At 38.3% G+C, this 17,046-nt stretch overlaps 1 protein-coding gene across 3 annotated transcripts in view; it reads right to left on the bottom strand.

Moving 5' to 3' along the window:
- Nucleotides 1–924: 924 nt before the first annotated feature.
- The window catches only part of slc8a1b (solute carrier family 8 member 1b), a 143,170-nt gene continuing 127,048 nt past the window's right edge, over nt 925–17,046 (bottom strand). For all 3 annotated transcript variants that reach the window (XM_075479974.1, XM_075479992.1, XM_075479983.1), the window contains exons 8-11: nt 15,637–15,822; nt 15,395–15,484; nt 8,030–8,133; nt 925–7,835 (exon numbers count right to left, since the gene is read on the bottom strand). In XM_075479974.1, the coding sequence (XP_075336089.1) occupies nt 7,563–7,835; nt 8,030–8,133; nt 15,395–15,484; nt 15,637–15,822 (653 nt within the window). In that variant the 3' untranslated portion in view covers nt 925–7,562. The remainder of the gene's footprint in view (nt 7,836–8,029; nt 8,134–15,394; nt 15,485–15,636; nt 15,823–17,046) is intronic.

Raw genomic sequence — 17,046 nt, 5'->3', positions numbered from 1 at the left:
GCTGCAGTTAGACTCTGACCTTGACATTTTATTGGACCATCATCCTTGTCCCAATAATCATGCATGGGAGGAGAATAGAATTATTGACTGGAACATGTCAATACCTCATCTCTGTGGAAAGTGTGGGAGACAATCACAGATGTTTGTGCAGCTGCAGTTACAGCACAAATGTCTTTTACGTTATTTTAACGTTATTTTCTTGGCTGCAAAGATCCAGATTCTATCAGAGCAAGTGACCGTGAGTTGACACACAGTCCTAATTGGTTGATTTTCAGTCACAATTTCTGATGTGTTTAGCCATTTGACAAAGAAATGGGAAAATATGCATGTAGAGAGCAGCTTTATTTTCTGTTTTCACAAAAATTGGAAAAAGACTGAACTTTGGAGCACATAAGCTCATTTGAGTCGAGTTGAGCGTACATGCCATACTGCTTCAATCCCCAACACGTTATCTGATCGTTTCATTCAGTTTTGGCTGGACTAACATGTATACAGTGATTTTAAATGTCCAGTTTTAGTTGGATTCTACATATATAGTGTCTGAGCCAACAGCTATAAAATTTTTCAGGTTTACAGTAGTTTTAGATGGTGAAAATTTGCTCTTCTGGTAACCTGCCTCTCACCCAATGACAGCTAGGATACACTCCAGCGCCCCTAAATTGGATTAAGCGGATATAGAAAATGGAAGGATGAAATTTGCTCTTCTGTGGCCCCTTTTGGAGTATCTCTTAGTTAAGCTACCCCATCAGAATTCCCTTTGATTCTCGAAACTGAGAAGTCCTAAATCAGTCAACTTTATCTCCTTTTTTGCTCTTATGTAGATATCCAGATAATGTAAATGTGTAAATAAATGTAGAGACGGATAATGAGAATACCTAACCCATCTACGAACACACATTGGAGACAGGCAGTGGACACACAGGGTCTCTGAAACAGGGTATCCCAAACTTTATTTTACTGGTATTATCAGAAGTACCATGGAGAGCAGTCACAGTTAGTGGCGACACACATACAACAACTTTCTGCCTATCAGTTGGTGTTCAACATAAAAATCTACAAAGAAAGAATATTACACACATACACGCTGGCAGAGGAAAAGCGAAAAAAAAAAATCAAAGCATTAAGAAAGAGAAATCTTAATTATTACAAACATAACTGATGTGGTTGTTCCATCTTTAAAAAAACCCAAAACAATCCATCTCATTAACGAACATGAAATTCCCGACTACATCCCGTGAAACCAAAGAGAAAAGAGGAACAGAACAGGAGGATGAAGGGAAAGTGGGGAAGTGAAAAAAAAGATGTGCTGGAGGAGAGGAGAGATTAAGAAAAAGATGACAAGAGGGATTTAGTAACCCAGAAAACGGACAGACTATCAGACAGATGGTGACTTAAATACAGACAAATGATCCTTTGAGACAGTAAGACAGATGACAACACATGCAGATGTATTGTGCGTAACTAAAGATGGACACACCAGACAGAGTGGTGGCAACAAGTCGGCATGGAAATACTGTTTCGTTAGTGCGAAAGCAGCCACGCATACATCAGTCAAAAAGACAAACGGAAAGCACGATGTCTGAAACCAACTGAAAACAGACAAAACCTCATCAAAACAACCCCTCCAGGAAATACTATGAGCACAGGGAAAAAGATAGAACAGAGAGAAGGTCAACCAGCCAGAGAAGAAAAAAGTGAATGAAGGAGAAGAGAGGCAAGGCAGAAATAGACAAGTTTTAAACTTCTCCAAAAAGGCAATATATGTCATTTTTGAGTGTAATGAGTGTTGTTTCCTTTAAATAAATATGTAGCATTAATTCTCTATGGTTAGCGTGATGGCCATATAGTCCACCTCACTGATAACACTGTACAGTATATACACAATAATATTATTTCTTTAATGACAAAATAACTTTTAGATGTACATACAGTATTCCTCATCCTCTGTCAGAGAATACAGCCACGGTATTAGAAGTAGCAAGCAGTGTCTTTTTTTTTGTACAAATAACCCATGCAACTCCCATATAGATTATTTAAGATACATAACTCCTTTAGGATCTCATGTCTCATTCAATAACAGCAGATATTGCCTTTTTACCAAAACAAACTAAACAATTAATGTGTCAGTAATGTGCAATTACTTCAAAATACAAGGCTTTGCAGCTTTGTTTAAATTAAATTGTTAAGCTCTACACACAAAACGTAACTGAAATGAAAAAAAGAAAGTGAAAACCCTAATCTGTACAACATTCAAAACTTTTTCTGTCAACGCCATGGGAATGGGATACGGTTCTCTATAACTATATACAGACATGTTATCATTCATGCACAGTGTCAACAAGTAGCACATCGACATTCCAAAATATGGAAAACATGGCAAAGGGAGACGGAGGGGAAAAGGGGGTTTCGGGGAGAAAATACAGAACAAAAAGATTACTGCCTGTTTTGGTTACTTTCGCAGCAGCAGAGACTAAGAAAAAAAATGTAGAGAAAGAGGGTGAAAAGAGACAGAGGGACAGATAAGACACCATAACAATACACATGCTGGGCAGGAGGAGTCCATTTTATCTCTCCGACCCAGAAATCAATGTATGGCTGTAACTTCATATTTTTTTTTCTTTTTAAATATATATATATATATATATTTTTTTTAACATTTTTTATTTTCATCATTGTCCACGTATTCCTTTGCCTCCATCTTCTCTTTGTCAACATCGTTTCACATTGTACTTGTTACTTTAAGGGTAGAGAATAGCTCTAGTAAGTTTTTTTTTTTTTTTTTTTTTTTTCCTCCAGCAAAACATTTTCGCTTAGCTTGTACCAGCAGGGCTGTTTGTCCTTCCTTTCCCTCATCTATTTGACCGTCTGGTGTTGCATTTATTTATTCCTCAGCCTGTCAAACAGACAGTCAGTTAGGGAGTGAACGAGGCAACAAAGACAGACTTTTACATTAGAAGCAACATCGGTATTGATTCACAACTGATTAGACACTACTGTAATTAATTTTTTCACAGGTACATTGTTACTACTGTGTAAATCAGTCAACAAAAAAAAAGAAATTTGTTTACACCGAAGCAGTTTAGTCAATGACACACTGTAGCCGTTTTACATAAGCAACAGGAACCTGTGGAACGTCTTTCCCTCATGAAAAACTTTGCCCACTTCTTAAAACCCACTTCTGAATAATAAAAGAAACCCAAACGACTGCGGTCTGCAGCTCCTTGCTTGCTCTTAGTGTTTACATGTACAGTGATGACCTGGTTTAACCTTTGACTCGCCAAACCTCCGAAGTCCAAGCCAAGGCAGCAAGCTAAATGAAAGTATTAATGGGACTTTTTTTGCTGGGGGTAGAATTTGCTTCACAAGAGGAGCCCGGTTGGCATTTACATAGTGGTACATAAAGCAAGCGAAGATGCTGGTTCCAGCTAACAATTTGCTCTGTGTCGTTTAGCTTCCCATCTCGATTCAAACCCCGAACAGCTGTCGTTAATCTGCCGTTAGCTTCATGTCAGACTAGCTCAGTAAAGGTTCATACACAGAGAGGTGGCACAAAGCTGGTGAAGCAAAAGAGCCAATTCTCCATAAAAGAAAAATGTTTGCTTCAGGTAAAAATGATGCAACAAATGAATTTGATGCAAACAACTACGTTACCACAAGCATTTTATTCCTGCACACTAAAGTTTACTCTAACATCTTAGGTAGCAAGCACATTTTAAGTAAGTCCAACTTGATTTAGAAACATCGATGATAAGTTATACCCTATTGAAGTTACTCAAAAAGTGATGCAAACAGCTTCCATAATGTTTTGGTTTTTTTTGTTTTTTTTTGCACAAGCTAGCATAACTTTTTACAGTGTAAACCCTCAGTTCCATGCCAGTGAAGAGACAAATACATACAAATTTAACTACAAAGATTCGGGTCAGGTTAAAATGGTTTCAAGGCTTTTTTTTTGTTACTTATCAGATTGTTAATGAAACATGAATAATATTTGGTGTTTTAAGAAAGAGCCATTGGTTAGAAAACCCTTTACAGTTTGGACTGCAAGTATGAAGTTGATAATAGAAAGATTTCCCTTTGGCAAAACAGGGGTAAACTGCCACTCCAAGGCCTTCGTACGAGAACTCTAATGTAGAACCGTACATTTTGCAGAGTTAGGCAAATGCAATGCAGCATCTGATTAATATTTTCTGTCATTTGGATCTCAAATGATTATTCAGTCAGAGCTTTCAGAAATTTTTAATTTTTTTTTTCAGTTGTTTCTAAATTGTGCAACTACAGTAATTCAACAAATGTATGCAGCGATCAAATATATATATATAAGGGGTTGTGAGCCATGCTGCGGGACCTCTGTGATGCATCACCTAATAAAATTTCATCTTGGTGTATCCGACTCTTCTGGTCAATCAGTTTTATAAAAATCTTCAAGACACTCACAATCCAGGGCTCTGCTCAGTTCTGTTCTTATTGGGTTTGAGAGCTGTCTGTGATAAGATTACTGCTAAGTTTACAATGAATTACATCTAGTTCAGACTACTTACTTCACAGATGAAATTCAAAATATGATCTATATTACACATTAAGTAAATAAAAACATCAGCAGGGAAATTCTGGTCAATTCAATTACATACAGTAGTGCCATTCAGTGTCAATGTAGTAAGTTTGTGTACACTGAGATCTCTGTAGTTTTATCTTAATTATCTAAATTCTTAACAGTCTGAAGTCTACACTTCACTCACAGTCAAAGTGGGGTTGAAGATTTATATGCTTTGCGGATCCTTTTTCAGTTGATGTCAGGTTTATGCTTTAGCAGCTAAAATGTTAATTTTACATCTCATTGATTGTTTATTGTTCTAGTGTCTATTGAAAAAGGCTCAGCTGTCACTTGAGACCATGGTAACTAGTGTGCAGAAACTGCACATGTAGTGTTTTCACAATCTCTAGTGTTCTTTTCGGGGCCTGCAAAATTTTAGTCTAATAAAACTGCAGTTGAATCCCTGTCTCACCTTGCATTTTTATTTTTTTCATTGATTATTTTTGCAGCATTTCAAATCCTGACAGGTGTCCACGGTGACTGATCCCATGTGGCTGGTCAAACATTATTCCAACTTGCTGAAACTGTGGGAGTAAATCTGAATAAATCCAAAGGAGACCTTTAATTTACCAATTTTTAAACAATGACTCTAAATCAAACTGAGCACCTATGATTAGTTTATTTTGAACTATGACCTCTACCTTATCAGAGCCACCTGGTTATCCTTGATTTCGAGCACAACGATGGAAGCTCAACATACTTTTTGACACAGGGCCACAGGTTTCTGGGGATGGATGTAATCCCACGAACATAGTAATAAATAGGATCAAATACAATCTTAATATCCTTATCCTACGTCATTTTCTTCAAACTCTATTTCAGACCGAGGCTGGTTGAGATTACACGTACCTAGTTCTATGGTGTTTTTTTTCCTATCTGTGTGTAAACTGACATCTGCGTCAGCAGCAAATACTGTGCATCAGCTTTTCCTTTATCTGATGGCTTTCATATTCAGACTGAACACTGGATGCTTTTGTGAAGTGATGGCACTTGTTTTGCATGTATGTCATGGTTGGAGGGAATCACACAGATTACATTATGGCTCTTTATTCAAGAGCAGACATTTAGCCTAAATAAAAAAAAAGTCAGATGCTAAGTGTTTCCTTTGGATCAAGGCCTTCACAGTCCAGCTTGAAGAGAAGCATATTTAGACACTATTATGAGTGGAGGCGGCCTGGGAATAAACATGGCATTAATAGTCCTATTTTGGAATAAAGCTGAATGGAATTTATAGGCAGTTTGGTCATAAGCTGGGAATTGCTCATGCCTCATCTGGTTCTATACTTTGGACCAGCAAATTGATTTGACCAATATTTAAACAATTCTGGAAACTTAATCTGATGACGTTTAGAGGATATGCAGTTATTTTATGTAGTCTATCTTTTGATGCCACAATGACGCAAAGTGCTATCAACTAAGAACAATGATGAGGTTTAGAAATATGTTCCCCGGTAAATAGCTCCCTGATGACCAATCTATGCTAAGAATTATAAATCAAGGGTCAGGATTGGGGATTAGTGGTTGTAACAAAGCCCTTGAGGATTTTGATTGGTCCACTGACCAGCCAGGGAGAAGTGCTTAAGACACACAGGGATATTGACTGAAGCCGTTGAGTGAACTGGGCTGTGTCAAAGTGAGATAACAGCAGACATGATTAACAAAACGTGTATCGGGTAGCACAAGAGGGCTGTGCCTACATTTTTTATAGCGTAGTACAATGGTATGATTCAAAAATGTTGATGGCAATTTCATTTGTGGAAAACTAGATTCCAAAGTTAAAACCCAAACACACATAAGATTAACTTTGATATTAATGTCATGACTATAGTTTCTTTAACAGTTTTTAACGGTAATGTGGCCAGTCTGCCTTCACAGACATGGCCTTATTAAAGGTAAAAGCACACTATCCCTTTCTTGATTCAATTAAGACCTTAAAATCATTTACATCTACAGTATAAAGCAACAGAACGAAGGTCCGTTCAGGAGCGCATGGCAAAACCAAGACATTCAGAAGAAAATCAGTGGAGCTGTATTGTATGTTCAGCTCTTTGTATATACATGTCTGACTTCAACGATGTTCAAAAGCTTTCGCCTCACTGAATGTGCCCTCCCACAGAAGAGTCCGACTCAGCATTTCTACAAGCTGTGAGAGCGCGAGTCAGGAGAACCTCGACTATGAAAGCGTTTAGTCTCACGCAGCAACAGCAAAAATGAGAGCGTTTTTTTTTTTGTTTTTTTTCACAGTACTCGACCATCTTCCCACAACACACAAGCACAGAAACACACACCGTCACACACCAGCACGCATACAGTTTGTTGTCATTAAACGGCGGTGGAAATGAATCCCGCTTCTTCTGATTGTGTTTTCAGTACTGTCTGGTCATGCATGTACATATTGATTTTTTCATAACAAAGATGTATAACTCCAACTAGAGGAGGCTTCAGGGGATGTTTTTGAAGCCAACTCCCAGGCATGGAGCTCTGATGGTCTGTTTTAATCTTCCTCTCCTTAATGTCAAGACTGATTTTGATTTCTGTATAGTTGAACCAGCTGGAACACATTGTGTGTTTATTACTGTGTGTGTGTGTGTTTGCAACTTAAGGGATCTGTTTTATCAATTTAAGATTGGTTTAAGACAACTTGATAGGTCTGGATTTGTGGAGTGAGGCAAAAAATGAATTCCTTTGTTTATTCCTTTTCCCAACAAATGATTTATCTAGCTGCTATGATTCTCATGTTTATTGTCGTCCTTCCATGCACCTGTCCTCCTTCCTCTCTGTTTTAATGCATCTTTAAGTCCTTCATCTGTACATCCATCCCTTCATTTGTCACTCTACATATTGCAAAAAGGGAGGGAGTGAAAGATCACTGGGACAGCCTTCATTTCCAAATCCACCCCTTCATCCATCTCCCCCTGGTTTCTTTCTCCTTGTCCTGCTTCTGTTCCACCTTTCTTCATCTCCCACCATCTTAAAAGCCTTGGATGTGGCAGTAGGCCTCCAGTGAGGAGAAAAGGATGTAGAGGAGCCACAGGCTGATGAATAGCATGGTGGTCAAGACCTTCGCAGTCCGGGGGCCACCAAGCTCTCCACCGATATCTGGCCGCCGTCGGTACATCAAAGTGCCGACACTGATAAAGGCAAAGATGGTGAAGAGTGTGACAGAGAAAGCCAGTGTGCCAGGATCCACTCTGAACTCCTCCCCCCTGACGTTATGATAGATGGCAGCAATGGACCATGCCACCTGTCAAGCATCAGCACAATAGAACTGAATAACTTTGAAAACAGTGGCCACATACAGTAGTAACAATCATGTAGTTGTTCATGCAGAATTAAAGTTACGACACTCCTTCAATGACATTCACAAGATAATTAGTACAAAAACTACCAAAGTGTACTGTCAATCATTTATACATTAATTAAATCAGCTGGACTCACCCCAATGCCCAGGAAAACATTGACAGCATTGGAGCCCGTCACATTACCAATGGATGCATCTGCATACTGATCTTGGATAGCAGCCACCTTACTGGCAAATGTATCTGGATGGGGAGATAAAAAGAGGGAGAGGAATCAGATTTGAGCAAGACATCAGCCCGCCTGACTATTTTCATGTCCATCTCTACTAATTAGTTTCAGTTTTCATCTTCACAGTACTTGTCAGGTTTTTATTCATGTTCGCCACAACATGTCAACAGGCTGATGTGCCAAACATGTTTAGAAAATAAAAACATCTATTTGGTGGAAATGTCCATTTACGAGTGTGAAGACAGAAGATGAAGTCTGCTCTGTATGTGAGCATTGCCATCCATTTGTTCCGTAGTCAGGAAGTATATGCAAAAGCTATTGAGCTGAATTTAATAGAACTAAGTGGAAAGGTGTAAATAAAGATGATTTTGCAAACTAAGGAATTGGCTTTGCCAGAGAATGAGCTCTGTAAGCCATTTCTGTTCCATTATGTGCATTTAAATTTGAATTATTCAGAGGATTTTAATTATCAATTTATTAGTTCGGAATGCTAAAACTAAGTTTTGAAGTGTGTGCTGGGGCAGTATGCACGAACATGACATATTGTGCTGGTTGGATTTGAAACACAATTTGTGAAACATTCCTACATGATTTTGCTCAAAACTGGTGAGATCACTGGCTGATTTGCAAGATAGCACTCAAGATGCTGAACAGAACCACTCTAATCTGATTGAAAAGGGGGTGTGTCCCCTCCAGTTAGAAAATGTGATGTAAAACTGAGTTTTACAGAAGAAACCGCGTCAGGATAAACTATTGCATTTTGCATCGTGTGAAAATGACCGTCTCTCTACTGCAATTATCGGGCCAAATTTTAATGAAGCTTGAGCTCACAAAAGCTGATAACAGAAAATAAACTCTTGGTTCTGGTGGAGTCCTGGGCTGTCTCACTCTGATACCATCTAAAAGAAAAGCACCAGAGCACATCGGCACTCAATGTCAAAACCTTTTTTTCCAATCAAACTCCCCACACCGGTGGCGGCTGGCCATGACTGACACTAGAAATTTTTATTTTTTTTCTCCCTGATGTTACAGTTAGTCTGTTACTTCCTCTGTATCAAACATAGGCCCATTTAAAAAATGCATGGCAAACATGAATGATGAAAGGTAAGTGTTAAGATCGAGCAATTACTGGAGGTAAACAAACCCATGATCCTGTCATTACAGATATATATTTCCTGGTGAGAAGTTTAAACTAACATCTGAATGGAGCTGCACATATTTCTATGGTTTTACATACAACATACATACACATGTATACATTTTATTTCATTGTATAAAACAAGTCATTTTAGTAATATAAAAGTAATTGTGTTTTAAAACCTGTTTAAACCGATCTTTGTCTGATCAGAGCATTGTGACATGAGTTTAATATCCAGACACAGTCTTCAATATCAGAAGAGCTTTATGGCATTGGTGTCTTGTGACTTGTCACTGCTCATCTTTCTGCCACTTGGGAATTGTTTCAGTGAGTAAGTCCTTCCTCATATATCCAACTTTTTTTTAGCATGCTCCAAAATGTTTAGCTAGGTGGAGTTAGACTCAGAGAGTTTGAAGTTACACTTTTGACCTCAATTTGTAATTTTCTAGACACTTGATAAATGCACAACACTTATCCAAACAGAACAGTTACACTTTTTACTCATTTGGACCGAACATTAATTAGAAATCACACTTTAATCCTGCTACAGTGTTCATTCCTTGGCATGTAGGATATAGTCCAAGATCAATAATTACCAAGACTGAATCTCCATATGCAGGGACAAATGAGTGTCGGCCTGGCCACGACACAGCATTGTTCTGCTTTGTCCCAAAGATTTCCCCCTGCTTTCATGCTTGCCAAACTACAGCGGCTCCAACGGGACACTCCTCCTCACTGTACTGACAGAAGCATTGAACATGCTGCCAGATCTTAACAATAGGCCTTTCAGTGAACAAATAGCCAAATGGTCAGCTCTCTCTTCTCTCGCTAATTTGCTGGCCATTCTCTCTTTGCAAGTGAAGTCATCTTGTTTTTATGTGCCACATACAGCGAGAGGAGACAAAAAAAAGAGTGTCTGCCAACCTGACACAGTAAAGGATGACTGAAAAGGAGGGCAGTAAGAAAAATCAAGGTGGAAAAAGAGGGCGAGGGGAGGGTGGTTGATAGAATGGACCAATGAAAGAGTACAAACCATATATACCGTAATGTTCTAAAGGCCGCCATGCCGTGTTAAACTGTGTATGCTTTTGGCTCTAATTCAGTTTGCTCTTAAGGCTGCATGTGTGCGAGTTTCTCCACAAAGTGCCCGCGTGTACACTGTGTGTGTGATTGTGAACAATGCCACCTGGGTCCAATCAGAGGCCATGTCTCCACCAGCTGGCAAAGGCGTGCATGTCTGTGCTTCAGTTGCTCTCTGAGTGCCCATGAGCCTGATTGAGTGGGAGAATGCGTGGGTGCCTGTATGTTCAGTAGATGCCTGCCCGTTTGTGTGAAACGGGTTCCACTCAGCAGCTCCTTCTGTGGCAGCATGTCTCCCCAGAGAGCTTTCTGCCCTTTTCCTCTACCTCTTTGTCAATCAACCATTGCCCGTTTCCCTCTCTATCAAATCCTCATCCTCCTCTTCTGCTCCTCTGTTCTCCACTGTCTCTTGAAATTTGTGGGCATGTTGGGAGTTACTAATGTGCTTAATCTGGTAAATTCTCCAGCATGTGCAATTTTTTTGTTAAGATGGCATGAAGAAGAACGCTTTTGCGGCAGTAAGTGATGTACCAGCTATAACAGTATTAAAACGGCAACGATAAAACATTCAATAATGCTCGCTTATCAACAAGTAACACTGACTGCATAAAGAAGCCGAAAGAGAGAGATAAACACCCCAACTCCCAGGCATGACCTTGAGAATTGAGACGACCATTTCTCACCACCTTTGATTCTGTCTTTATTTTGACTTCCACCACTCTGCGCTATATCTATATATATCTATCTATCTATCTATCTATCTATCTATCTATCTATCTATCTATCTATCTATCTATCTATCTATATATATATATAAAAAAATATAAATAAAATATACAGTAAATAGTAACTTAACATGTCCAATACAATCTCTCATTTTTCATCTTCATTTCTCCAAAACAAGCAACACTGTCAGACCAGCGTGTCCATGTGAAGACATGGAACTTTAGTCCAACTGATTATATGGACTTAAGAGAGACGAGATCTATACGACAGTTCGGAAAAACACAAATCACGTTATTTAAAAAAAATTATTATTTTAATTAATTAATTTTTTTTTTTAAATCGAGATCTTCCGGTTTCCCTTATTATATGATGTATACACGACAGCTCCCAGGCTGTATGAGTTTGCCCAGGCACTGGTGACATGAGAAGGCAAAGTAGATGGCTTGCTGCTGATTTTTGACAGAGCCCTTTACCATCACTTTCTGAAATATGAATGATGCACAAGCTGTATCGATGGTAAAAGGCAACAGGAATACACACGTGCTCGCTTATCAACAAGTAACACAGATTACGTAAAGAGGTCGGAAAAAGGGAAAGACATCTAACTCCCCAAGCATGGGATTCGAGTCCAACACTGAGACTTCTGTTTTTCACTTCCTTTTATTATGTCTTTATTTGGATTTCTGGTGTGTGTTTGAACTTCCTTTGCTCTACTGCTGTACTACTTTGTTATGCATTAAAAGTACTTCTCTAAGTTAAAGAAACCATCATAGTTTGGCATTAAGATGCACAATAAAATTAATTTTGATGCAGCTGAGGTGATCAAGCATTCATCTTCCAAATTCAAGATTTGGAATTCCCAACCCCTCCTCATACCAAAGAGTTCTTGGGCAAAGCACTGAAACCCCACATTGCCCCGATAAAGGACAAAGAAGAGAAATGCTGCATATACAGAGTGAAATATAAAAAAATAAAAAAATAAAAAAAAAATAATTAAAAATAAAAAAAAATAATAAAAAAAAAAATCACTGCACGAGTGCTTTCGTGAGTAGGTGAATGAGAAACAAGTGCTGCTTTGCAGAATGTACTGAAGGTTGAAAGGCACAAGTTAAGTGCAAACCATTTTATTAAGGTAGGCTACATGTCTGAAAAAAAAAAAAAAAAAAAGCTGTTGGGGTAGCCTGTGCATTCAAAACTGATGCATCAAGCTTCTGATCAAGTGTTAGTTTGTGACAACTTGCAAGTGAAAATCAGTTGACTAAAATAATTACAAAAATGATTTTGAAGTATTTCAGTATTGAAAATAAAGTCATAACAGTATTCTAGAGGCCTCAAGTGGCTTTGCTAGTTGGTGAAGAAATTGTGTTTCTAATTTTCTTATTTCCTTTAATCTGTACTTGTCAGATTAAAGGAAATAATCTGATAAATGAAATTTGTCCCGATTGTTTGGCATTATTCTTAATGAATTCATTTCAATAATTAAAAAGGGGAATTACATTTCCCTCCCTATAGTACAATGATCAATGGCATGTTTAGTATCCATCGCCTTATGATGTTTCACACTGTTTTCTTTGAGCTTGTTAAGCTGCCATGTAAAGCTGATGCTTTGCTGTCCTGTCCAAACATTTCAGTATTTCAGTACAGTCTTCCTGAAGCAACTTTTTATTTGTCCCACAAGAGACTATGTGCATTAATCTGCTTTTGTATTGAAAAAAATTCCCGGGGCGAATACGAGATGATAAAAGGCATACTTAAAATACAACGTGTAGTCATAAACTGAGGTTTTAGCCGAATCGTCAAAACGACAAATCTAGGTTTGAGTTTGTAATTCTCTTTTAACAGCTTCTCTTCCATTGCTTTCCTCACATCTCCCTCTCACTGAGGGTGTGAGTGTGTGTTTGTGTGGGATTTTACTGGGCTAACTATGATAAACGAGGTTAATCATCATGGAACCGCAGCACAGGATGGCTTTTATTAACTGTAATAGCCATTGTACTGGAGCTCGGTTTTTTTGTGTGAGTGTTTCTGTTTGTTTGTGTGTAAGAGCCCATGGAGGTTTTGCTAATAAGGCTGAGAGGCTCAGAGAGGCTGAAGCACTTTGTTTCCATTCGACAGCTCTAAACATTTTGTGAATGCTATTTTTTAATTATTTTTTCCCAAGCAGCTGTATTTGTCCATAATTGCAGCTCATGGCAAGTATACATTTTTCTTCAAGTGTGTGGACATTTTTCTTGTGTACATGTGTGTATTTGTGAGTGTTACATAGCATATAATGCATTATGTTTATCCCTCTGTACCCCAAATAGGAGGACAAGGGACCAACTGTGCATGACAATCTAAATAGAACTATTCTAATAGCACATGGAGCTCACAGTAAAAGTATGCACATGTTCTCATGCTATATGTGCATCTTCCTCCCATCTGCCGCATAGCTGTTTATGTATATGTTTTATCTTGGATATCTATCATTCTAACATATGTGTTTCTGTGTGTGCAAAGGGAGATGTGAGGATGTTCCGTGCTGCACTTCCTTGTTAAATAGGCACCCAACTTTAAAGTGATGTAAAGATGGGAAAATACTACATGATGTAAAAAAAAAAAAAAAAATGTAAGTGGTCTTCCTTCTTATTTCTATTCATTTTAATCATGTGCTTTTCCTTGGATATTTCACTATTAAATGGTGACCAGTTTCTCAGTTTCATCAGGAAAATCTATTCTTTAATAAAGACAAACGCAGATTGTAAATATATACCATAATTGCAACTATCATTTTCAAGTAGTGGTAAAATTGGTTAACAAATCGATGACATGGAGTTTGTCCTAAAAAACAAAGCAATTTCTAGTCTGTGGTCTAACATCACCAAATTTTCCATTGGAGTACTAACACTTCAATTCATGTTTGTGTGTTTCTCTTTGTCTGCACCAAACCTTCAAAGCTTACAAATTGTTGGGATTTTCATCAACCATTGGAGGCTTCTGCCCAATTTAAGCTTTATGTATGCAAGACTGTAATCTTGTGTAACCACTAACAAGTACAGAACCAAGTACAAACCTAAAGAGAAAGACAGCTAAGAGTGTCACTGTTGGATAGCGACAGACACCTTGGTATTCTGCTCAACAGCAAACTGAAAAGGATGTTGCCAAGTCACTGCCGGCCTAATGTATGAAACCTTGACACTGGCACTGTATTGGTATTAAAACGTATCCTTAACATCAACAACAGGTTTTAATGTTTGTGACCATGTTTGAGTAGTGACATCTGTATAGCCAGAGAAAATGGGATCATTACGCTTGGATGAATTGACTCAGTGTTCTCCTCTTTATCAAAGTTGAATTAGCCTATTAATACATCATCTTTCAACCAGGTGGTGAAATACTTTTACATAACTGGAGGAACTCAGAGGCTGAAATACTGAATATCACCCCAGTTCCCCAAAAAGTTGGGACACTGTTTAAAACCTAAATAAAATGTATAGGAATAATGTTTTGATACTGTGGAAGCTTTGGATATTCCATTATCTATAATACATAAAGTCATCAAAAGATTCAGAGAATCTGGAGACATCTCTGCATCTTGGCCAAAAATCCCTGTTTGATGCCCCTGCATTAAAGACAGGCATGATTTTGTCATGGAAATCACTGCATGGGCTCAGGAACACTTCCAGAAACCACTGTCTGTGAACAGTTCACAGTGCCAGCCACAAATTCAGATTAAAGCTCTACCATGCAAAGAAGAAGCCATATGTGAAACATGATCAACAAACGCACCCGTCTTCTCGGAGCCAAAGCTCTTTTAAGGTGGAGTGAAGCAAAGTCGACAACTGTTGTGGTCAGGTAATCAATATTTGAAATTATTTTAGGAAATTGTGGATACTACGTCCAAAAGACAAAAGAGAAGGGAGAACATGCAGCCTGTTATCTGTGCTCAGTTTAAAAGCGTGCTTCTCTGATGGTATGACGATGCATTTGTGCTTACGGAACTGGCAACTTGCACAACTGGCACCATCTATGCTGAAAGGTATAGACAGGTTTGAGATCAACAGCCAGCATTTTTATATGGGAAAACCTTGCATATTTCAGCAAGATAATTCTAAACCACATACTGCATCTGTTACAACAGCAAGGTGTCATAGTAGATGGGTCTGGGTGCTGGACTGACCTGCCTGCAGTCCAGACCTGCATCATGAAACCCAGGACTCCAGAGCAGCTAGTTCAGATGCAACAAGTCTTTCTCAAGCATGGTTTACCAAACCTTTAACATACTTAAAACACGGGTGTTGAATTAATCTTCGAGCACAGATACATAATATGAATATCAAAAGCATGCTCACCTGGCACAGAGGTTCCCAACGCAACAAATACAACTGCTGTGACGGAGTCTTTCAGGCCCACTGTGCAGCCAAAATGACAGGCAAGGTCCCCTGTAATGATGTTAAAACATCACAGTACTTAATAACTTTAAAATATCAGGCATTTTTAAAAGATAATCTGATCATTAAAACTTAAACATGGAACATGTTTACTTTCATTCATCTGTATTGTATATCATTGAGGTTGTAAATTAAGCGCTCACCAATGACTGCAGTGAGCATTCCGATCATGCAGATGGACACAACGAAGCAGGCCCAGCCGCTCCAGTAATCAGTGGGCGGGACGAAGGCGAACAGAACCTTCCAGAAGACGGTGAGAAAGTGCATGACGTAGTCAAAACACGACGGCAGTTTTTCCTCCCCGCACTCGTCGTCATCGTCATCTTCGCCTGGGAGGAAAGAGGGGAGATTAAATAGGAGGCATGCTGAGCTCTGTGACTCGGTTTGATCCCTTGAACTTCTCACTTGCAGAGTTCTTGAGTGAAGTACTGATATGGCCATATGCATGAAAAAACTATATGTAAAAAAAACAATATGATATCGTCCAATTCATTGTAATGAAATTCAATTAATGAAATAAAAAATTAGTCCAATTCATGCAAAACACAATTTCCTAGCTAAGGAAACCAACAGATTGCACCAAAACCTCTGAGGTGTGTACAGATCAGATGAATGTTGGCACAGCGGCTAAAAAACAGAGGACACGTTAATAAATGATTCTGAATGTAACCATGCAACACATTAAACACCAAAAACTTTCATTGCCTTTGAATTTAGTTACAAAAATGTTGCTCAACTGCATGTGAAAAATGAAAGGTGTGTGTGTGTGTGTGATGTCAGTGTTAGAGACTAATCATTGCCTCTGGACATGAACTATAGCCAGACTCATTGCTGTGTCAGGTCCTGTTTAAGTGATGCTGACTAAATGAGGGAGCAGCTGATAGACGAAATTAAAATGACTTTTCCTGCTTAAATAATGACATTAAACAATCAAAGTTGTTCTGCTTCATTATAAAATGATTGGAATAAATGAATAAACAGAACTACTTGGTGCTTCAGTGAAACATCATTAAGAGAGGAGCCTCCCATTGATTTCAACCGTGTCATTCACACACTTCATGATTTTCTTTCAAAAAAGGTGGCGATGCATAAAAAAAAACAAAAAAACAATTAAACAAAAGTTGGATGAAGTAAGCAGATCCTTACACACTTTTTTCGAGATCATCATCATGAAAGAAGGGAAATAGAGATTTTCACTACTGTAGTTGCACAGGGTGAAGCTAATTCTGATCAATTTTTAATCCAAGTGCAAGTCAGAACTATTTTCATTATGGATTAATCTACCTGCTACTTTCATTAAATGATTAATAAAATTATGAAAATAGTGAAATGTGATTGCCCAGAATGATTATCAAAACAGCTGCCAATTTACTGATTAAATAAATGATTAATCAACTAGCTGTTTCAGCTGTTATTTCATACACTGTTTGATTTATTCTTTTTAGGTTCCAAAATCTTAATGTCATAAAGTTTAACAAAATTAAGTGTGTCAGATAAATGCAGTGCAACAAGAAGTATTTCCCTCTGAGTGGGACACAGTGTGCCAGAGTTGG

This window comes from Odontesthes bonariensis, chromosome 2 (genome assembly GCF_027942865.1).
Source record: "Odontesthes bonariensis isolate fOdoBon6 chromosome 2, fOdoBon6.hap1, whole genome shotgun sequence".
In the NCBI taxonomy this organism is placed as follows: domain Eukaryota; kingdom Metazoa; phylum Chordata; class Actinopteri; order Atheriniformes; family Atherinopsidae; genus Odontesthes; species Odontesthes bonariensis.
Note: the sequence above shows the minus strand (reverse complement) of the source record. Positions and strands in the feature narration are given on the sequence as shown.